The 24,037-nt window shown below is 37.2% G+C and overlaps 1 protein-coding gene across 8 annotated transcripts in view; it reads left to right on the top strand.

Moving 5' to 3' along the window:
• Positions 1-24,037, top strand: part of Dap160 (dynamin associated protein 160) — a 149,795-nt gene that overhangs the window by 35,448 nt on the left and 90,310 nt on the right. For all 8 annotated transcript variants that reach the window (XM_069815518.1, XM_069815517.1, XM_069815516.1 and 5 more), the window contains exons 9-16: positions 2,671-2,821; positions 7,176-7,298; positions 10,995-11,133; positions 12,561-12,875; positions 15,922-16,047; positions 16,193-16,343; positions 19,032-19,126; positions 20,817-21,022. In XM_069815518.1, the coding sequence (XP_069671619.1) occupies positions 2,671-2,821; positions 7,176-7,298; positions 10,995-11,133; positions 12,561-12,875; positions 15,922-16,047; positions 16,193-16,343; positions 19,032-19,126; positions 20,817-21,022 (1,306 nt within the window). The remainder of the gene's footprint in view (positions 1-2,670; positions 2,822-7,175; positions 7,299-10,994; positions 11,134-12,560; positions 12,876-15,921; positions 16,048-16,192; positions 16,344-19,031; positions 19,127-20,816; positions 21,023-24,037) is intronic.

Here is a 24,037-nt window from a genome sequence, read left to right as displayed (position 1 = left end):
TCCTTAGCCAGTGAACCAGCAAATTCCTTTTTCTCTTCCACTTTTTCTAACACAACTTCATTTCTTATTCTGTCTTTCCATTTCACATGCTCCAATCTCTATATCCACATTTCAAATGCTGCTAGTCATTACTCTTCACTTCATCGTAATGTCCATGTTTCTGCCCCATGCAGTGCCACACTAGCACTCCACTAGTCTCTTTCTTAGTTTTTTTTTTTCCATAGGTCTATAAAAGATGCTCCTTTTCCTATTAAATGCTCCCTTTGCCATTGCTATCCTTCTTTTGACTTCCTGGCAGCAGCTCATGTTACTGCTTATAGTACATCCCAAGTAGTTGAAGCTGTCAATTTGTTCAACTGCCTCATTTAGAATTCGCTCATTTATTTTCTTTGTTTTTATTCGTCTTGTTGGCATTTATCTTTATCCCATACTGCTCACATCTGTCATTTATCTCTCGTAGCATACCCTTAGTATCATCTCCTTTTCTGCTTACAATGTCATATTATTAGCAAATCTTATGCACTTTATTCTTCATCCTCCTACTATCATCCCCTCCAAGCTTTCCAGAGTTTTTTCATTACTGTTAATAACAGTTTATTTCTGACGATTCGAAGTTCTCTAAAATGAACTTTTCTGCATGTTCATGATGTTTCTCGTTCAGTTTCTGCCCATGGAACATCAGCTGCAATACTGTATACATTTACAGATTGGATTCTCCTTTTTCTACATGTGTTAAAGTGATCCTTGTGGTTCTCAGGAATATGTAAGTTGATCCACAATTTTGTTTATGGCATTTATTTATTAACTGACTTACTGGACACTACAGTTTTATCGGCAGTTTCTTCATAAAGACACTATCACACTATCATAGAGAAGGAAATTGGTTGAAGAAGATATTTCTCAGCTTTGTCAGTGTGGCAAAAAATTTCTTCAGTGCACCTAAATTGTTACTCTGGTGTTTGGTGGGGCTGCAAAAGGGTATCTGTCGGATACAGGGGGGAGAACCATTAATCCTTCCCATTGAAGGTTTTAAGGAACCAACCTGGACAAATAGCCAATGTCCCATCCCTACCTTCCCGTGGTGCAGCTGTTAGTAAGCATAATTTTACGAGCTGAACTAAAGGGAGGGGCTGCTCATCCATTAGCACTGGTCATCTTGATGAGTTAATGACTGAATTTGGTATAATTTTCCTCTATTCCATATCTAATTCCCTCTTTACCCTTTCCTATCCAGTCCTCTGACTGAACTCTTACTTTCTTCGAGGCCTAGGGGTTCATTTCACTTTCCTTCCTCCTCTTTCTACTTTTCTGTTCCTAGTGCTGACCTGCTATGGCACTAAAATCGTCCTCCAGTGGCTTAAGGAGGGAAAGCTGGTGATCAACAAGATCTCCCAACTAGGTCCAATGGACCCGTCGACCGACAGCAGGTGTGGTCCTCCAGACATTCTGGGGGTTGTGTGTGAATGAAGTAGCCACCAAAACATTAAAATATTGTGTTCATTTAAATCGGCTACAACTTGCCATTTTTTAAATATTGGAGTGTGAGAGGTGAAATGACTTTGTCAAACGCCTGACATTAGAAAACAACAACAAGAACTCTGGTGTTTGATGGATACCTTGTCACATTGATCTGGAAGCTTCTACACTTGAGATGGTTTAAAAACTGGATGAGAAAAGTAATCTTGCAAATCAAGATTTTCAGGTGTGCACTCGAAGTTGGTTGCTTGACGGTTGTCAGCCCACTTTGAGGTCTGTGGATATAGAGGGAAAAATTGGATCGGTGTCGGTTAGAGTTCCCGAGTAGCTCAGTGGTAGAGCGTTGGTACGTTAAACCAAAGGTCCCGGGTTCGATACCCGGCTCCGGAACAATTTTTCCCACGAAATTATTCAAATCAACTTTACAGGGAGTTATACCTGAAATCTTGATTTGCATAATACACGTCACTGTTCGTTAACAGAAAACCACAATTTAAGTCACACGGAGTTAGTGTGCACTCGAAGTTGGTTGCTTGACGGTTGTCAGCCCACTTTGAGGTCTGAGGATATAGAGGGAAAAATTGGATCGGTGTCGGTTAGAGTTCCCGAGTAGCTCAGTGGTAGAGCGTTGGTACGTTAAACCAAAGGTCCCGGGTTCGATACTCGGCTCCGGAACAATTTTTCCCTCGAAATTATTCAAATCAACTTTACAGGGAGTTATACCTGAAAATCTTGATTTGCATAATACACGTCACTGTTCGTTAACAGAAAACCACAATTTAAGTCACACGGAGTTAGTGTGCACTCAAAGTTGGTTGCTTGACGGTTGTCAGCCCACTTTGAGGTCTGTGGATATAGAGGGAAAAATTGGATCGGTGTCGGTTAGAGTTCCCGAGTAGCTCAGTGGTAGAGCGTTGGTACGTTAAACCAAAGGTCCCGGGTTCGATACCCGGCTCCGGAACAATTTTTCCCTCGAAATTATTTAAATTATTCAAAAGTAATCTTATTATTAAAATAATTGAAAACATGAGACATTTGTAGTATTGTATTATACAAATGAGTTACTTACTTCAGAAAAAATGTTGTTGGCAACATTATTACTCTTCATTCGAAGCATTCAAACTTACTTACACAATTTTCTTTCCAAAAGAGATCTGGAAGCAGCATTGAGTTGGAGTATTTTTGTGATTACAGTTACATTTGAAGACAAACGCAAAGAAAACTTTGAAAAGGGGCAGGCTGAACTGGAAAGGAGGCGTAAGGCACTGCTGGAAATACAGAGGAAAGAGCAAGAGGAGCGGGAGAGGAAAGAAAAGGAGGAGCAGGAGAAGAGGGAACGAATTAGGTGAGTTGAGGATCAGGGCAGAAAGTTCTTACGAATTGGTGTTTGATACAGGAACATTGTAGAAGCCACATCTGAAACATTATAATAATAATAATAATAATAATAATAATAATAATAGCCTAATGTGTCCCTTGAAGGGCAAAGGCTTCCTGCTAGAGGGTAGCTCTGTTTCACTAACGCGGCGAGGTTGTGTCTAGTGTTTCTTTGTCTGGTTGGAGTTGATTTCGCTGTCACTTTGATTAATTTGATTTCACTAACACTTTTATTATATTGAATGCACTTTCACCGAGTCAACTTGGGATGTTGTTTGTGGCTGGCACTGTCTTCGTTTGTAGTCGACTTCCAATTGTTCTCCATGTTCCCCTGCTTCTTGATATTCTGGACCATTGCTGGCCTGCTTGTGTTGTGTAGAAGTCTGCCCACCTCTTCCTTGGTCTGCCTCTGTGCCGGTCTCCTGTGCGCGGGTCCCACATGGTGGCTCTGTATGTCCATCTTTCGTCTTTCATCCGCGCGATGTGGCCTCCCCACTTCCACTTCAATTTGTTTGCTCTTTGTGTGACGTTTGTTGTTGATGCCATTTGGGACAGCGAATCGTTGGAAATTCTGTCTCTCATAGTTATTCCCAATATCTTTCGTTCCATTTTCCTTTGGCATATTTCTAGCGCATTCATCTGTCTGTTTGTTGTCGACCATGTTTGGCATCCATAAAGTAGTGTTGGGTAGACGCAGGTTTGTAGTACTTCGAATTTGAGTCTTCTGCTGATTGTCTTATTCAGAAGTATGAACTGGAGGGACCAGAAGGATTTCCAAGCTAAGGATATTCTTCTTCTTATTTCTTTTCCAGTCTTGTCTTTAAAGGAAATTAGTTGGCCTAGGTATGTGTATTCCGTTGCATATGGTAGCGTTGTTCCGTCAATTGAGATGGGGATTTCTTGTCTGTTTGTCATCAGCTGTGTTTTTGTCATGTTCATTGATAGACCTGCGGTTTTGCTTTGTGTACAGAGTTGTTGGAGCATTGACTGTAGTTCTTCTGGCTGAAACATTATACCTATTGAAAAAATAAGACTTTTAATGTCACTGACACGAAACAACATATAACGAAACTCATACCAAAATTTTACAGTAATTTAGAAATACAAATCAAGCTTTCAGGTATATGTAACTCCCTGTAAAGTTGATTTGAATAATTTCGAGGGAAAAATTGTTCTGTGGCCGGGCATCGAATCCGGGACCTTTGGTTAAACGTACTAATGCTCTCCCAACTGAGCTACCCGGAAGAGCGTTAGTACGTTTAACCGAAGGTCCCGGGTTCGATACCCAGCCCCAGAACAATTTTTCCCTCGAAATTATTCAAATCAACTTTAAAGGGAGTTATACCTGAAATCTTGATTTGCATAATACACGTCACTGTTCGTTAACAGAAAAACCACAATTTAAGTCACACAGAGTTAGTGTGCACTCAATGTTGGTTGCTTGACGGTTGTCAGCCCACTTTGAGGTCTGTGGATATAGAGGGAAAAATTAGATCGGTGTCTGGTGGAGTTCCTGGGTAGCTCAGTTGGGAGAGCGTTAGTATGTTTAACCAAAGGTCCTGGGTTCGATGCCCGGCCCCGGAACAATATTTCCCTCGAAATTATTCAATTTAGAAATAATTAGTTAACGTGGACTAAATTTATCGTTACATGTGGGCATTCTAAACTCACTTCAAACTTTAAAGTGTTGTAAGTAGAGCTCGAATTTCCATGACATCATATTTTCTTGAACGTCTTTTGTTTCTGGCTAAGTGGAAGAGAAGGCCTGATGACCTTAACTTCGCCAGAATAAATAAATATTATTATTATTATTATTATTATTATTATTATTATTATTATTATTATTATTATTATCCTGGTCTCTTTTTACAAACTTAAATTAAATTGAACACATTTTTAGCTTTTCTGAACCTGATGACACGGTTTTTATTGGTAATATAAATGCATATTTTACCGTATATGTTAGCATTAAAACATATTTGACCAAAATAATGATATAACCAGTGCTTTTTTTCTGGAAAAAATTTTACCGGAACTCTATCATTCGATCACATCATACAACAAAAAAGTAGGTTTAAAAATATTAGGCCTACATACCTTATATTACAATAAGTTCCAAATGATTTTAAGCATAACGGAAATTTTGCGATTTCGAGCTATAGTTTCAGGATCAATAATGGAAGATGGCAGCATTAGATTGCATGAGTTACTTTTGCACCAACGATAATAATGAGAAAATGTAGACTCTTGGACTCGGCAGTGGCGGCAATTTTAATTTTCAATTTCGCTTATAAAATATATCTCATTGGAATTTGTAATGGCAAAAAGTGTACCGGAATGCGTTCCGGACCATTCCAGCTGAAAAAAGCGCTGGATATAACACCATAGTTTTGGTCATATTACAATTGTTTTAATAGTCCTGCAAGTGTTATTAATACAGTAGAACCCCTTTTTAACAAATCTCTGAGGGATTAAATTTTTTTTTCCGTTAAATAGGTGTTTTCTTTAAAAGTGAGTTTATATAAAGTGGCTGAAATAACTAGTATACTAACATGTGTCTTATATTCCAAAAATTATAATCATTTAATTAATCCTACACTTATTATTTTATTTACAGTGCAGTTCATTATAATATTTTCTAACTCCTCAAAGAGTGAGGCACAAATGTTTTTCTAAACAGAATTTTGTTTTCTAAACATATTTTACTTTGAATTGGGTCCTCGCTAGAAAATGCCATACTTTTTGTTTTCTCAGATGAAATTTCCATATTACAAGGGGGATCCAGGAAATAACGACCGTTTTGTTGTAATAATTAAAAAAAAAAATATTTATTTGAAAAAACAAAGTCTGTTACATAACTGAAGCTTCCTTTACTTCTCTACATAATCACCACCTACATTTAAACATTTGTCGTATCTGTTCACTAGCTTTAGAATTCCCGTGTTATACTCCTCTGCCGCCAGTTCATTAAGCCAGGTGTACACTGTCTTCTTCAACTCTTCATCACTTCCAAAACGCGTACCACCCAGAAAGTCTTTCAGCTTAGTGAAAAGGTGAAAATCGCTAGGAGCAAGGTCTGGACTATAGGGCGGATGATCAAAGATTTCCCAACCGAATTGATCCAGCAATTCTCGAGTTAAAGCAGCAGTGTGCGGGCGGGCAGGCGTTGTCGTGAAGAAGCACAACTCCTCTCGAAAGCATTCCTCGCCTCTTGTTTTGGATGGCTCGCCGTAGTTTTCGTAAAGTCTCACAATAACGATTTGCATTGGCATGAAATCCAGCAAAAGAACACCTTTGCGATCCCAAAAGACAGTAGCCATGACTTTTTGTGTTGAGAGATTCTGTTTGAATTTTCTCGGTTTCTTGGGTGATGAGGGATGATGCCACTGACGTGATTGGCGCTTGGTCTCTGGGGTGTTGTGAGACACCCAGGTCTCATCACCAGTCACAATTTGATCAAGAAAGGCGTCTCCATCTGTGTGATATCGCATCAAGAATGTCAATGCTGAGGCCATTCTCTGAGTTTTGTGTTGGTCTCTCAGTTGCCGTGAAACCCATCGTGCACAGATTTTGTGGTAGCCAAGATGTTGCGACACAATTTCACCAAGCAAAGAACGAGAAATGTCAGGAAAGGCAATATGCAATTCGTCGAGTGATGTGCGCCTGTCTTGCAAGATTCTGTCGTTCACTTTAGTCTTCAGGTCTTCTGTGATGAGTGATGGGTGTCTGGGTCGAGTTTCATCGTGGACATTTGTTCGCCCATTGTTGAACATTTCGCACCATTTTCTCACATTTCTTTCATTCATTACAGTATCACCATACACTTCTTTCAATTGCCGGTAAATTTCCGCAGGTTTCAAATGTCGGGCATTCAAAAATCGAATCACACTCCTGACCTCACAGTCGGCGGGATTATCAATCACGTCGTTCATTTTGAAGTAACACAAAATGCACAATGGCGACTTGCTGCAACCAGTACTCACAACATTATGAGAACACATGTTAAGGAAGCCAGTTGACCGTGAAACAGGGAAGGGGAGTCAGCTGCGCGGCGGGTATGCGCGAACGGTCGTTATTTCCTGGATCCCCCTCGTATATTGACCAGAAATTATGTGGAGACTATGAAGCGATCTTTGTAAATCATCTTACGAAGGTGCTAGTAGCACCAGATCATCAGCGAAAAGTATAGCACTGATTTGCAAATTTCTCTTTATTGATATTTTTCCATGAAGCGTCAGTTTCCATCTTTCCATAATTGCATTCATATATATAAATATTTTAAGTTGTTATAATGTTATTATATTTATTTACATTTAATTCAGACAAGAACAAGAACGGCGTCGACAACTAGAATTTGAGAAGCAATTACAGCGGCAACGAGAAGTGGAGCAGGAGCGAGAAGAACAGAGGCGGAGGGCGCAAGAGCAGCGAGAGGCTGCGAGAAGGTGAGGTCACAAGCATTGTGTATATTTTATAATATTGTGAATTTTATTCGTAACAACAATGTAATTTATTCGCCACAACAATAATTCCTTTCTACAATTCGCCTTAAATGCTCTCGTCAACAATTGGATTTTCACTCAACACAGTATCCGTTATAGCACTCCACCGACGACAATGACAATTTACTTGGACTATTACGCACAACAATGAACTGTTAATCTTAACTAATATTTACAAAGCACTATTTACAAATCAGAACTATCAGTTCTCAGTTCACAGTTCTTCTATCTCAGTCACTCGAGTTCACAGTATCTCGAACCACAGACCTTCAGAGACAGTTCACTGTACTCGAACTCGGGTCCCTCCAACTGCGGTCCACTGCACTCGAACTCAGGTCCCTCCAACTGCGGTCCACTGCACTCGAACTCAGGTCCCTCCAACTGCGGTCCACTGCACTCGAACTCAGGCCTTCGGATGCTGACGCAGATGCGGACGCACACTCGAGTCGAACTCCGGCTGGCTTGCTTGCTCTGGCTTTCTCACTGACTGAATAACTGAAAACTCTAAAACTGCTGTCGTTCCTTCGAGACCGTAATTTATAACTACAGCGACGTAGCCTCGTAGGTTCCACCCGTCTCTAGAGATGGCATTCCAGAGAAATCCAGAGCCCTCTCCTCTCTACCAGCACCAGATGCGCGCGCAAACTCGTCGCGTGACGTAATACACCCTCTCTCTTCTCTCCACCGCGCGACGTCACTCAATGTTCCGTGCAGCCTGTGCGATCTGCTTTCATGCAGGACGCTGGTCGTGAGTTCGAATCTCACGTTGCTGTCACAATATTACAATCAGTGAATGTAGGCCTTCAGTGTCATCTTTCAAAGAAAAAGTAGTACCATTCTACTTCAGTTCTTTGCAGTTTCGCGTGGGCATCATATTGTTGAAAATTTGGGATCTTGTGTAATTTCACTTGTTTTACAGGCACAAACTGAAAGCTTGCAGTCTGATAAAATGTAAATCAGATATTGGCAGTATAGTAACAGACTACAAACTGAACTATATACAGGGTGGCAGTGAACAGTATGAGCTCTGCACTCTTCCCTCGTGCAGTCGTGGGTGCGATTCCATTGGTGTAGACAGTTGTGTTGTGCAGTCGTGAGTAAGATTTCACTAGAGAGTACAGTAGTGTTGTGCAATGGTGAGATATTCACTTCGTCATCATTGAAGCCTCCAATTCCAAAACTGTCTACATCCATTCTTAACAATTTTCAGGAAACGCCAAAAACTTGTAACTTTTTTCCTAATTGTTTGCAGAGTCCCTATTTGAAGCTTATTTATGGAAGGAAAGAGGGAATTTAGGCACAACATTCATTAGAAAATTGCTAGAGACATTTAGGTAGATGACGAAACTGCCATTATCTCAATTTAAAAAAGTTTTGGAATTGGACGCTTCATTATATTCATCTTGAAGACATACTTACATCAAGCACAGAAGGTTGTTTGGCAGAACAAGACAAGCATTTAAACATAATTTACCGACAGACCAGTTCCAACACGAAAATCAATATCAAAGTCGATAAGTTTAATAAAACAGGTTCTGTGACTGACTGGAAAGAAAATTAAAACATCATGGGCTGCCAGAAAATGTATTAGGCCAGGGGCCTAAAGTAATGTGAGAAAAATGGGGCCTCATCATCAAAAAAGTCGATAAACGTTGAAGTAAACTGTATTCATCTGGTCCGGGAGATATGTGAGGATGCCTCCCTGGAATTCTGGATACACAGCGATCCTTAGCACAGTGGGCCAGTGTGAATGAGAATGCCTCTCACTTAGGGGTTAAGCGTAATGTGCCAGCATAGATGTGTTCATGCGAGAGAAGTAGATTCATCCCACATTGAGAAAAAAAAATGAAATCATGGAATCACTTTACTTTCATAAGTATACAAAGGGGACATGGAATCACATAATGCTTAGGGACTCTCAAATTTCTTGAATAAAATCGCCTAAATTTGTTGAGTGACAAAAGTTAAAATTCTTGAGTAAAATAATTAAATTCTTGGGTTCTGTGATCACCTATACCCGAACTAAAACAACTCAGTATGGTAACAAATACTGTTTATAGTTTTATTAGTATGTGAAGGAAAAAGAAATAGTAGCTTCTCATGTAACTCGCTTATTGCAGAAACTGCACAGCTTTATATTACTCTTATCTCCAGACCTCTTCATTCCATCTAGGGAGAATTGTTTGATCTGTTCATCTAAACTGAGTTTCGGTGGCATAATGTATGTTTCTCAAACAAACGTACTATGTCAGTCTTCTCGTTATACTGCTGGAATAGAAGTGGAGTGCATGGAGATATGGAGATAATGGGTATGCAAGGTGAGATGTAGCTTTGTGCATTGGGGTATTCTTGTATATTTTCGTTAACACAATCATGAAAATGATGTTCACGTTCGAGTGTTCATGCATATCATCATTAAATCACCAAGAAAATGGTCAGAGCTAATTTGCTTAGGTCAGCATGGCATTTTATCCATAATGGCGTGATATTTTGTTTATAGCGTGAACGTATTTGTTTCGACATATTTGTTTTGGTACTTTGTTAATAAATTGCTGAATGTGAGGGGGGGGGGGTGAGGAAGAAAGAAGAAACACGGGGGAATGACAGCTTTAATTTACGATTTTTCACTGGATGCTATTAAATTTCTCGAGTAAAAGTAGAAATTCGCTGATAGAGGCAAATTTAAAAAAAATCGGGGATACTTGATGTGTCGAAATTCACGTAAATATGTTACAAATTACCTAAAAACACGTTTCCCATCATTTTATAATTTTTTTAATTTTTGCGAGTCGTGAAATTTGAGTGTGTCTAATAATGCTTAAGACACTATGCCAAAGAACCAAAGGTTGCATGGTTCCATTCCCAATGGGGTCGTGGAGGTTTTTATTTTATTTTATTGGGTTATTTTACGATGCTGTATCAACATCTAGGTTATTTAGCATCTGAATGAAATGACGGTGATAATGTTGGTGAAATGAGTCCGGGGTCAGCACCGAAAGTTACCCAGCATTTGTCGTATTGGGTTGAGGGAAAATCCCAGAAAGAAACTCAACCAGGTAACTTGTCCCGACCGGGATTCGAATCCGGGCCACCTGGCTTCGTGGCCAGACTCGTGGATGTTTCCAATTGACCTAATCCTTCTGCTACACTATGGTCCTGGGTTTGGGTTTGACTCTACCTCTAACAGAAATGAGTAATCAGAGAGTTTTCCTTTGGAGTAAAGGCAGGAAGCACATAGAACTGACATCCCTACTGCTACTAATACCATTTGCCTACAAACCTGAGATCCTTAATCTCCTCTTATCCTGTGGATCTCTATGGTCCCTAAGAGGGATAACTTTAACTTTTCAAATACAAAAAGCCACTACTGTTAATTGAAGACATGTGTTCAGGAGTGCAGCACTCAGACTTTGATGACACTGGTGTCAAGCATTAAAAATTTACCCATGAGTTTATTTAAGATACATGCAGCGTCTGTTCAAGGAACACTTGGTGGATGTGGTTGATTGGTCCCATACATCCTAGGTAGCTAGACTATGAAGAAAGCTTCTGTTCTATGTAGTTATTTTATATAAAGGTGCATTGTCACATGAAGTAGATAGATTAACAAAATTAAAAAATTGATGATTTTTTATTTAGAGAAATGGAGCGACAGAGGCAATTGGAGTGGGAAAAGCAACGCTGTCAGGAACTTCAGCAACAGCGACAAAGAGAGCAAGAGAAAGTGTTAAGACTGAAGGCTAAAAACCAAAATCTCAGCATAGAACTGTCTCAACTGGTGAGTTTTTATACGTTGTTAAATTTTGAAGAGAATGTTCAAATTTATCCATACTTCCCTTTTAAATGAATGTTAAAAGCAGGTGCTCCTTGAGCAGTTGGTTCTTCCACCAAACATGCACGGGAATTATACTTCTGTCAAACATATTCTGGTGTGGCTTTACTTATTAAAACTTTTTCAAGCATTCTTAATTTTCAGAAAGCACTTGCTGTATTCTTGCAAAGTAGCATCTGTTCAATAACGAGTGATAAGATAGGATTCACGATTGAGAAAGCAATTTAATCATTATGTATTTTGCGAAAGTATGCGTAATTTACTTAGAGAAGAAGATCAGTCTTTTACACAGACCTAAATAGCTAATTTTCTATCACATAATTATTACTGTTGTAACACTACTACTGTATATTCATTAAACTTGGCTCTGATTGACTGGACGGTGTGACTTTTGGTGTTCCAAATAAGTACTTTAGTACGGTTCTTGGTGTCTCTCAGTGCAGTCCCTACCCGGAGATCCGAATACATATATTCATAATTGTATTAAAATTTTAACTTAAAAGTATTAATAAAAATGACAGTTTGTATGGAATAGAATTCAAGATTTTATTAGTGGTTTTAAATTATTGACTGTATTTTCATAATTATTTACTTAACAGTATTTATATTTGATGTCTTATCCAGATTTAACTTCAGAATCTTATTTTTCTACTTAAATTTTAAACATCGCGGGCTTCCGGTGAATGATCAGCGAGCTAATGTTTTTCATATTCATAAACCAGTGTTAGCGATATGATATATGAATCCTGTACAAGTAATCAGTTGATAGCCGAGGCTAGTTTAGCACGCTCGTAGCGCAGGCTAGCGAAATGTTTATGCATAGCACCCTTTGTGTCTTATTTTAATTAATTTCTTCTAAAAATAAACGAATACTAAAAGTACATCGAAAATTTCACTACTAACAATTTTCTATTATTTTAATTTTCCTTAAAGGAATGTTTTTACACACTTTGGTGTTTATAATTTTTTGTGTGTATGTTCGTATGTGTGTGCGTGTACACTTCATTGATTTCCTGCATGCTCCATTGCAATATAGTAATACTACATGCAGTTTCGTTTCCGTTTTCACTCAATTACAAAATTATATTTACTATATTTAGACTTATATAACCTTAATTTACTAGTCTTTAAGGTATTTTCTATGCTTAAATTTGTAGCTGCCAAATTTTATGTTATTTACAGAGGTAGAACTTGTGTTAGGTATTACTAGATTACATTTTTCATATTTACATAAGCTTATTATTATTTTGTGTGTGTGCATGCGTACATGCGTGTATATATGTTTTTTTAATATAATGCATTGTTGTGTACAAGTGTCATAGTTGTCACGTAACTATACTTTTATGACACTTATTTTTCTATTTCTGTTTTAGAATGAGAAAGTAAAAGAGTTATCACAGAAGATCAGTGAGACGCGTGTGGGAGTGTCAGGTGTCAAGACTACTATAGATGGAATGCGCACAACACGGGACACTCAGCTGTCAGAAATGAGTGCCTTAAAGGCTCGTCTCAAAGAACAAAATCAGCGCCTGGTAGCTCTGAGCCAAGAGAAAGCCCGACTGGAAGCTCGAAATAAGATGAACATGGCTGCAGATTCAGCAAATCAAGAACAAGTGAAATTGGCTTTCACTAACAAGCAAATCACCCTGAAACAGCTGCGGGATCGGCTGCAGGACCTTCAGAAAGAGGTAGTGTCTGTAATAGCTGGACATCAGACATGTCTTTTAGATGAACTTCCAGTATTTCTAGACGAGAGAGCTGAATATACTTTTTGCATTTGAAGTTAGTTTATTTCTCTTTGGTGTCACTTACTGAAAAATGTGTTGGTGTATGACTTCTCTAATCCTGAGAATTCGCCTTTCGTTAAAATCATTGATCCGCAGACTGATAGTCTATCATCATCATCATTATTACTAAATTATTATTATTATCATCAGTGCTTTTTTTCTGGAAAAACGTTTACCGGAACTCTATCACTCGATCACATTATACAACAAAAACGTAGGTTTAAAAATATTAGGCCTACATACCTTATATTACAATAAGTTCCAAACGGAGCTCATTAATTTTAAGCATAACGGAAATTTTGCGATTTCAAGCTATAGTTTCAGGATCAATAACGGAAGATGACAGCACTAGATTGCATGAGTTACTTTTGCACGAACGATAATAATGAGAAAATTTATACTCATTTTCATTTTCGCTTATAAAATATATTTTGTTGGAATTTGTAATGGCAAAAAGTTTACCGGAATGCGTTCTGGACCGTTCTGGCTGAAAAAAAGCGCTGCTTATTATTATTATTATTATTATTATTATTATTATTATTATTATTATTATTATTATTATTATTATTACTTACTTACTTACTTACAAATGGCTTTTAAGGAACCCGAAGGTTCATTGCCGCCCTCACATAAGCCCGCCAGCGGTCCCTATCCTGTGCAAGATTAATCCAGTCTCTATCATCACACCCCACCTCCCTCAAATCCATTTTAATATTATCCTCCCATCTACGTCTCGGCCTCCCTAAACGTCTTTTTCCCTCTGGTCTCCCAACTAACACTCTATATGCATTTCTGGATTCGCCCATACGTGCTACATGCCCTGCCCATCTCAAACGTCTGGATTTAATGTTCCTAATTATGTCAGGTGAAGAATACAATGCGTGCAGTTCTGTGTTGTGTAACTTTCTCCATTCTCCTGTAACTTCATCCCGCTTAGCCCCAAATATTTTCCTTAGCACCTTATTCTCAAACACCCTTAACCTATGTTCCTCTCTCAAAGTGAGAGTCCAAGTTTCACAACCATACAGAACAACCGGTAATATAACTGTTTTATAAATTCTAACTTTCAGATTTTTTGACAGCAGACTGGATGATAAGAGCTTCTCAACCGAATAATAACACGCATTTCCCATATTTATTCTGTGTTTAATTTCCTCCCGAGTGTCATTTATATTTGTTACTGTTGCTCCGAGATATTTGAATTTTTCCTCCTCTTCGAAGGATAAATCTCCAATTTTTATATTTCCATTTCGTACAATATTCTGGTCACGAGACATAATCATATACTTTGTCTTTTCGGGATTTACTTCCAAACCGTTCGCTCTACTTGCTTCAAGTAAAATTTCCGTGTTTTCCCTAATCGTTTGTGTATTTTCTCCTAACATATTCACGTCATCCGCATAGACAAGAAGCTGATGTAGCCCGTTCAATTCCAAACCCTGCCTGATTATTATTATTATTATTATTATTATTATTATTATTATCATTATTATCATTATCATTACTATTATCATTATTGTAATCATCTTTATTATTATCGTCATAATTATTATTTCAACATTCTACATGGAATGCCAGACTGAAGGAAAGCATGCAGACAAGGGACATGCAAGATCAAAATTTGGATTGTGGTATTTATAAAAAAGACTGTATTTTTAAGTTGAGGAAACAGTGTATTTGACAGTAATTATTAGTAAAATTCATTTATACGTTTTTATGGAGTCTGAAGGAAAAAAAATCACATAAGAAAGAAAAACATATAACTGAAATGGTATTTAGTAACACATGAAATAGAATTTAAAGACGTGATTATTTTACAAAAATAGTTTTATTTTGGACTGTTTGCTCCTAAGAAATAAACCATGCCCTCAAATTATGATGACTGTTTCATAATTTGTTCAGTTACATCAAAATATTTTCAATTCGGTGAAGTGTTAGGGTAGTTGTGTTTAGTACAGTCGCAGCTTTGATGTCGGATCTTCATTGTTTAATTAAAATGTTCTGTTTCTTCCCTCTGCATGACAAGCTGTGAGGTGAGAGATTACTCACTTATTTCTCGCCCCCCCCCCCAAATGGATCCTCCCGCTCTCACATAACTAGTTTACTGAAGCTAGCACATTCTGGGATAAGCATGAGCAGCTTCGAATTTCCACCAGTTCTAAAACAGGCTGCATCTTAACAATGAAGACGTGCTGTAATTTCGCATAAGTGCAAAACATACATGTAAAAGAAGTTTCACTGTATCGTCATCATCATCATCATCATCATCATCATGCATATTCGTATTTGTATTTTAAGAGCAATGCATGTCAATTTGAAATTTTTTTTTTTCTTGTATGCATATTATAGAAGGCTTTTTGTCCTGAACTTCTTGCTTTAATAATCCATTTTGTTTCTTAAAGACCTAGAGTTCCATTGTAAAATTTTTAGTGTATATATCTTTTTTTGTTAATGTTGCCTTTTCATTTTAATTGTCGGTCTTTAAATGTACTATCCAATGAGAAATGGAATTTATTCCTTTTAGCCTTATTTTTTATATTACAGAGAATAGATTTTGCTTCTGCATTGGACTGACACCATACTTCAATCCTTTTGGTATTATATATGCCTCTTTGTCTCATTATATGGTTCTTTTCAATATTAAATTTGGCTCTGATTGACTGGACGGTGTGACTTTTGGTGTTCCAAATAAGTACTTTAGTACGATTCTTGGCATCTCTCAGTACAGTCCCTACCCAGAGATCCGATTGAGGGACTATTTTACCTCCGGAGAATTTTACACTGAGGGACTCCATGAATATAAACAGTGAAAAATATAGTGGGACTGCATTGGTGGTAATGCAGCTTATGTGGATACCTCTTTGTTACTTGTTAGCTTAAACAACAAGTTTAAGCCCCCTCACCACGACAAGGTGATTTGAAATGTTTTGTAATTGTTATATTTCAGATTGAAGTAAAATTGGAAGACATAGAAAACAATAACAGTCAATTAGGAGATTTAAAACAACAATTAGCTTCCCTTATTCAAGAGTGTGAACAGTTATATTCAGTATATGAAGAACGAAGAAACAAGGTAGGTAATGTGTTTCAATGTTTCTATTATTATTGGCATGTTTACATCCTTGATTTCTACATTTCAGATTTTTTTATTCTGCTTCTTTTATTTGTTTACCGTAGGCTATGAAGATTATTCTAAAATGTTATTCATATATTTAAAGGTACTTGAAATGAAGGGTATGAGTGGAAGAATGAAAGATCCAACGGACTTCACCACATCATGGGGTGATACAGCTTGGGACACAGCCCCTGCACAAACGACGTGGGATACAGGAAATTGGCCAGATTCCAATGCTGCAACAATTGCGCCAGGTGTGCACTATACTCTGTAACTTTATAAAAATTAATTTACCCTAAATAAAATTGTAAATTCCAATCTTGCTGTCAGTCTCAAGAGTTTAAAGTACCTTTTATTGTTTTAGTTTGCAATTTTGTATATATAATTCTACAGCAAAACTCCTTTTAACGAATCTTTGGGGGAATAATTATTTTTTCTTAAATGGAGGTTTTCACTTAATATAAGCAAGGAAGAACTAAGAATAGAAAACAGTTTCAGATCATTTCACTACATTATATGTACATATTCTTAATACCCACCAAATTTATTATCAGTAAACACATATTAACAATAAACTTTTGCAAATACACAATATATTTTCACAAAATCATAGTAATTTCATGGATAAATGTATAATAGGATGTGAAACTTACTGAGTTTCCCGTAACTCATGCTAGAGGCGCTAATGTAGAAACTGATCTTGCTGCCATCTGTTGGACGGAGTAGAACTTATTACATCTAGCAGTGCGCCAAGTAGCGAAAATAAAAACTAATTACGCCATGCATTTAGCAGCACATCTGGTGACACTATGCAGAAAATATTCCTTCCCTCCCACCCTAATCGATATTCAAAACTAACCCAATATGAAATAAAACATTTACATTTTTATTCCTCACAGCATCTTCCACTGAAAATTCTTACCCGAGTCAACAGGAAGCTGAAAGAGACGATCTATTTTACACTACCCAATTAAAATATAACCAGAGAGAGACATAAATTAAAGCAAAAGGTTAGATAATTGGGATTGTATTCTTTGGGTATTTAGTGTACAGTGCAATGAAAAAGTCTGCAACAACTACTTAGTTCAATTTATTATATTACTATTACTTTACAATATATTCAACAACACTATTTTTACAACATCCATAAACATCACTGTTTAACATACACTGCTTATACACACACATAGTATCACTTTATGTCCACTCATTAGCAAGTTTCTGGCTGCCATCTTGTCTTCTCGAGCATCGTCTGTTCGTCTCGAACGAACGGATAAATAGAAGATTCTGGGTAATCTACCCAACACGTAGTTCTTATGTTCACCACACATGACATTGGGTGCTGATCATCTTATTTGAACCCCCTTCTGTCAGATGGTGCTGATCGCAGTTTCGCATCCTATTATATATTCATCCATGGTAATATATTTTAAAGGGGCACTGAACAAAAATGTTGTAGACAATAGGAAGATGAAAACCGCAAATAAAATATCAAATAGTTCTCAATATATGAGGAAGAAATTTTGTGCACCACTGCTGCTGACGTCACACTGCTACACCCCGTGGCTAACAAGAAAGACAGACTACAGCATGAAGTCACATTCTTAGTCGTAACATTGAACAAGTTTATACGAGGGGGATCCAGGAAATAACGACCGTTTTGTTGTAATAATTAAAAAAAAAAAAATATTTTTTTGAAAAAAACAAAGTCTGTTACATAACTGAAGCTTCCTTTACTTCTCTACATAATCACCACCTACATTTAAACATTTGTCGTATCTGTTCACTAGCTTTATAATTCCCGTGTTATACTCCTCTGCCGCCAGTTCATTAAGCCAGGTGTTCACTGTCTTCTTCAACTCTTCATCACTTCCAAAACGCGTACCACCCAGAAAGTCTTTCAGCTTAGTGAAAAGGTGAAAATCGCAGGAGCAAGGTCTGGACTATAGGGCGGATGATCAAAGATTTCCCAACCGAATTGATTCAGCAATTCTCCAGTTGAACCAGCAGTGTGCGGGCGGGCACAGATTTTGTGGTAGCCAAGATGTTGCGACACAATTTCACCAAGCAAAGAACGAGAAATGTCAGGAAAGGCAATATGCAATTCGTCGAGTGATGTGCGCCTGTCTTGCAAGATTCTGTCATTCACTTTAGTTTTCAGGTCTTCTGTGATGAGTGATGGGCGTCCGGGTCGAGTATCATCATGGACATTTGTTCGCCCATTGTTGAACATTTCGCACCATTTTCTCACATTTCTTTCATTCATTACAGTACCACCATACACTTCTTTCAATTGCCGGTAAATTTCTGCAGGTTTCAAATGTCGGGCATTCAAAAATTGAATCACACTCCTCACCTCACAGTCGGCGGGATTATCAATCACGTCGTTCATTTTGAAGTAACACAAAATGCACAATGGCGACTTGTTGCAACCAGTACTCACAACATTATGAGAACACATGTTAAGGAAGCCAGTTGACCTTCAAACAAGGAAGGGGGGTCAGCTACGCGGCGGGTATGTGCGAACGATCGTTATTTCCTGCATCTCCCTCGTATATAAAAATGCACATTTAATAGGAGTTTAATACAGCAATTCCTTTGTTTTTTTAGAACTTTGAACACGTATTTATATTAGATGTTTGCCATGACTAGACCGACACAATCATGTGACTCTGATTTGCGCCATAGTCTGCCTTTCTCGTTACCTAAGCTGCACCCATGGCCTGCATTGTAAGCTCACAGCTGCTTAACACTTTAGTATGAAAAGAAGAACAGTATTGTTCACAATTTGTACAAAAATTGAATTTCAGGACTTGGACGAAAATTATTTTATACCCATGAAACCAAAGACTTTTGTCTACTCATCTGTCTGTATGCATGTTTTTGCTAAATTGTTACACTAATTTTGTTTCTACTCAGTATCGTTATCTCTGTTGTTGCAGCTGCTGGCAGTAACTTGATGAAATATCGCGCCCTGTATGAGTTTGTTGCACGAAATGCAGATGAGTTATCCTTCCAGCCAGGTGACGTCATCATGGTAAGTTGTATTTAATTTTGAAAATTTTGCCTAAGAAAATATCAGTTATAATTTTCTGTCTAGAATACTTTTGATTTTATTGTTATTAATTACAAAATATAGTATCAGTTTGCCTCAGTTGAGCATTTAGTGAAGAAATTTTTAGACATCTGTAGTACATTCAACTTCATAAATTAATCAAAACAGTACATTATCACACAATGGCTTTATGAAATAGCATTAATTTTTACGTCATGCATCCTATGTAGACTTGTTTCTGTAGAATTCCTTTTAAAAAATCATGAATATTTCATTTATCAGGAAATTTTACTCGTAAATGCTAATATTGTCATAATTCTCAGAAGAATGTGAAATAGGAAGAACCAAAGGACTCAAACCGTGAAATTAAATTATTCTTGGGTACTATCATTGTCAATTTTATACAGTTATGACTACTTTTATTAAGTATATTAAACTAATTTAAGTGATTAAGTGAATTCATTGTCGCAGTAAGAGGAGCAAAAATTTTTTTCCAGTGTATGTATTTAGGAAATACTATTTTACAAACCAGCAATAGCAATGTTAAATCAAGATATCTCAAAGATTCATTAGATAAAACAGAAACTGTACTGGCAGTGTTTATAGATTTCAAAGAGGCCTGTGGTTCTCTATGGAGGCTGAAATTGCTAAAAAAAAAAAAAAAGTGAGTAATATGGGGATTAAAGACAGGATGCTTTCCCGGTTCTTAAATTTTTTTTACTCAAAAATATATTATTGCAACCAAAAATGAAAACAGTACCTCCAGATTTAAGAAAATTCGTAAAGTACTTCCTCAAGAAGCTGCATCTAGTACCACCCTGTTTAATGTTATGATTAATGATCTACCAACCAAATTGCCAGAAAATTATATAAACCTGTTTGCAGATGATATAGTTTTATGGCTTTCGAGACTCATTCTCTTTTCCTTCTCTTCTTAATGGATTTGCGTTTATTAACTTTCCATCTCATCTTTCCTTCAGATGATTTCTCCTTTCTCTGCTATAATATTACAATACTTGTGATGATTAAGTAGAGTAAAAATTTCTTAAAATTAAATATTTCATCTGGTCCACTCTTGTGAAAAGTGTGTCTGAAACCTGCAATTATTTTCTTTTATATTCCAGATTGACAATTACACTTTTATGAAAGACTGTGTGTCCACACCTGTGGAGTATCAGCGTGTCTGGCCGCGAAACCAGGTGGCCCGGGTTCGAATCCCAATTGGGGCAAATTACCTGGTTGGGGTTTTTTCCGGGGTTTTCCCTCAACCCAATACGAGCAAATGCTGGGTAACTTTCGGTGCTGGACCCCGGACTCATTTCACCGGCATTATCACCTTCATTTCATTCAGACGCTAAATAACCTAGATGTTGATACAGCGTCATAAAATAACCCAATGAAATAAAAAAATGAAAATGAAAGACTGTAACACATCATTTTATAGCCCGTAACATGTAACTATTCAATTTGTGAAACAATTTCATGTCAGTTTTCAACTTAGCTGATTAGTTCTAGTCTTGATAGAAGTTCATTTTTTATTGCACAAATGGCCTATGCAAGAAATGAATGTATCGCGAATGAAATAGATGCTTTTTGTACCAAATAATGATGTGCCATTTTGAACTGTCCAAATCCTTCACATAATTATTATTACTCAAACTTACGGTTGCAGGTTCCAGTGAACCAGAACTCTGAGCCCGGCTGGTTAGCTGGTGAACTGCGTGGTCAGACTGGTTGGTTTCCAGAGTCTTATGTAGAACCTATTGACAGCCCTTCTGCTGTTGCTGTAACATCTGAAGTAGGCCAGCCTGATCCATCTCTGTCATTCCCACCAGATGTTATGATGGCTGACACATTGCAGACCAAGCGACAACTTGAGTAAGTGTCAGATGTGAGTCGGTTACGTCATGAAGATGGAAAGTTTGAGCTGAGGTTCCATAAGGAGAGTACTGCTAAAGCAATGCAGTTGTAAAAAATTAATCTTCTGTATCTCATTTTTCCTTCTGCATTTGCAGATGAATCAATTGGGTCTAAAAGATTTTCCAAAAATAAAACTTAGCCACATATAAACATCTTTTGTGCGAGATCGTGTGTATTTGCTTGTTTTCCACACAGAACAAATACGCGGTAAGTGTGAAATACCACATTCAGTATTCCCAACGTAACACACATAACAATTTCCCTCTTCTTACCGCTTAAGCGCGACATTCATTTTACTGCTTTAGGCTTTTAACATATTATTTTTAGAGGCGTTTAACATAGTAATAATTATAAATTGGAAACTTACCACTGCAATTTCACCTAAATTGCAATGTTAATTATTGTTTTTAAATATTTGCAAAAATTAAGTAAAGTCTACTACTCCACGAAACTTATTGCATTCCTGATACAAGTAACATTAAGGAAGCCGTGAAAAAATCAACAAGATTCCAGATGCCGATGTTATTACTGCAATATGTTATATAAATAATATTGTTAAAATATTAAAATGAAAAATAAATCATTACATAACCTTACCGTTTGTTTTAAGTTCGCATTTATAGACTGGGGGAAAAAAAAGACAGACGTTTATCACGGCCTGCTGGAGTAAAATAAACACATAAAACATTTTATAGCAACAATGTTGAAGAAAGATATTTTGGTTTTCCGAAATTGCCGTCATTAAACAGAAACCAAGATGGAGATTTCATTGCAACTAATTAGAAATTCGTCTTTCAGGTATGTAATAAACGATCTTCGCACAAAATAATGTATGATACATGAGCGGTATGTTTGTTTTCATGTTCTCGGAAATTAAAAAAGCTCAACTACATTTCGCTTTTTCAATCTTTTCCTCGACCATGAAAACGTCAACATACCGCTCTTGTAATGTATATTACTATTAAATTATAACTTTGAACAAAATTTTGTTGTACAAACAATATCAGTCCTCAACACAGTCACATTGATTTAATTTAATAAAATAATTATTAAATCAGTTAATCTCTTGTAGTACTTTTTAACAGAAAAGTTTTATAAATGCTGTCAAATTCAATAAACACTGACGCTGGTGTATTGATGGTAACTGTTCCATTTTCACCATGTCATCATAGGTTTTCCTTACTACTTTAATTAGTTCAGGCACTGCTAATTTTCTGAAGTTTTACATTAATTTTTTCATCCATGATTCTTCTGATTATTTAATTGTGGAATTTTTATATGAATGAGTTATGTCCAAAGTTTGTTCCACTGCCCCAAAATCATTAATAATATTTCATTTAACTTAAAGAAGTAATACTTCAATAATCCTTTTATTTTTTTTCACACTTGTAGCACTTATTTTCGAGCCATTTTGCTTAAAATAAAATCACCACTGTAGCTGCAAACAATCAAAGAACTTTACCTGTGATTCAGCTCTTCAGGAATCAGTTGTGAAGAGGTCCAAACCTGGCCTCATGATTCATAACATTATGAAATACTCGGGTACGTGATTGGAATCTTCAGTGATAATAATCAATGATTATTGAACTTTGGCATAGCTCAATGGTTAGAGCGCTTGATACGTAGAACCAAGGACCTGGGTTCGATCCCGGTGCCGAAACGAATTTGTTTCCTCTAATCATTGTTACCATAACAATTAAATTCTGTAGAACCAAAAATTAATCTTTACGTAGATTCTTCGCCCAACAATGCATATACTGTGGAATCCCGGCCACCAAGTCACTCAATTGAGTGGACTTCTTGTATAATGACAGTTGACTTAATACAGAGTGATTTATATAGAACTAACACATTTATTTCTTTAATTATTTCAAAACGAATGATGCTAGTCACAATTTGTTATACCTCAAATGTAGAGTATAGCAAACACAAGTACAGAAGAAGCGGTTGTGATAGCCGGTGACTTCAATTGTAGGACGGACATTCACAACATTAAAGCAGCCCAAACAATAGCGTATCTTGAACAGGAAGGCTTCAAGCTTATAAACGATCCAAAAGAACCCACGTATATCAGCTATAATGGTGCCAGCACAATCGACCTCATTTTCCTGAATCCGCGTGTCACAAAAATCTCCGTTCAAGCACTGACAAAGTCGGCTACAACCCCTCTCAGGAAGCATATTCCCATTTTGGCAAACCTCGAGATATCTCATAAGAAGGAAGAATTAAGCAATAGCAAGAAAACAACACGACACGTAGACACAGCATCACTGGAAGAAGCCACAGAACAAATAATAACGGTGAACAAGAACATCGAGGATGGCAAAGTAAATGAAGCTGCTTGCAAAATAACGGACATCATTAGAACAGTGCAAATTGTAACTGAAAAAAGAGATAGAAAGGCCCAACCATGGTTTGACATTACTTGCTACAGGAAGAGATGCGACGTGCTCAACCTTCTACACTCAGCCAAGAAAGCAAAATCCCCGGAGACACTACAACAGTATGGCCAGGCTAGAAGACAATACAAACTACTGATAAAAGAGAAAAAAGCAGCGCACGTAGAGAAAGAAGGCAGAAGACTTGTCGAAGAAGCAGTGAAAGACCCATATGTAGCACTAAAATCCAGAAAACCGAAGTTCTCACAGGAAATATCTATGAGTACTTGGGAGGAACACTTCCAGAAAACATTAAACAACAGGCATACTGAGAGAGCATACCCTACAACCATAATAACAGAAGCACAGGATTTCCCAAAAATTACAGAAGAAGAAGTCACTGCAGCAATACGGAGTCTAAAATGCAAAAAAGCCGCAGGTCCAGACGCAATCTTCAACGAGAATTTAAAAGACACTCTACCAATCTTGAGGGAAACATGGGCAATGCTATTCAATAAGTGCCTGGAGACAAGCAAATTGCCTGAAGTATGGAGGACGTCGACAATCAAAGTCCTCTACAAAGGGAGAGGAGATA

The sequence above is a fragment of the Periplaneta americana genome, chromosome 17, assembly GCF_040183065.1.
Source record: "Periplaneta americana isolate PAMFEO1 chromosome 17, P.americana_PAMFEO1_priV1, whole genome shotgun sequence".
NCBI lineage: Eukaryota > Metazoa > Arthropoda > Insecta > Blattodea > Blattidae > Periplaneta > Periplaneta americana.
The sequence above is the reverse complement of the archived record's forward strand: the minus strand, read 5'-3'. Positions and strand labels throughout refer to the sequence as shown.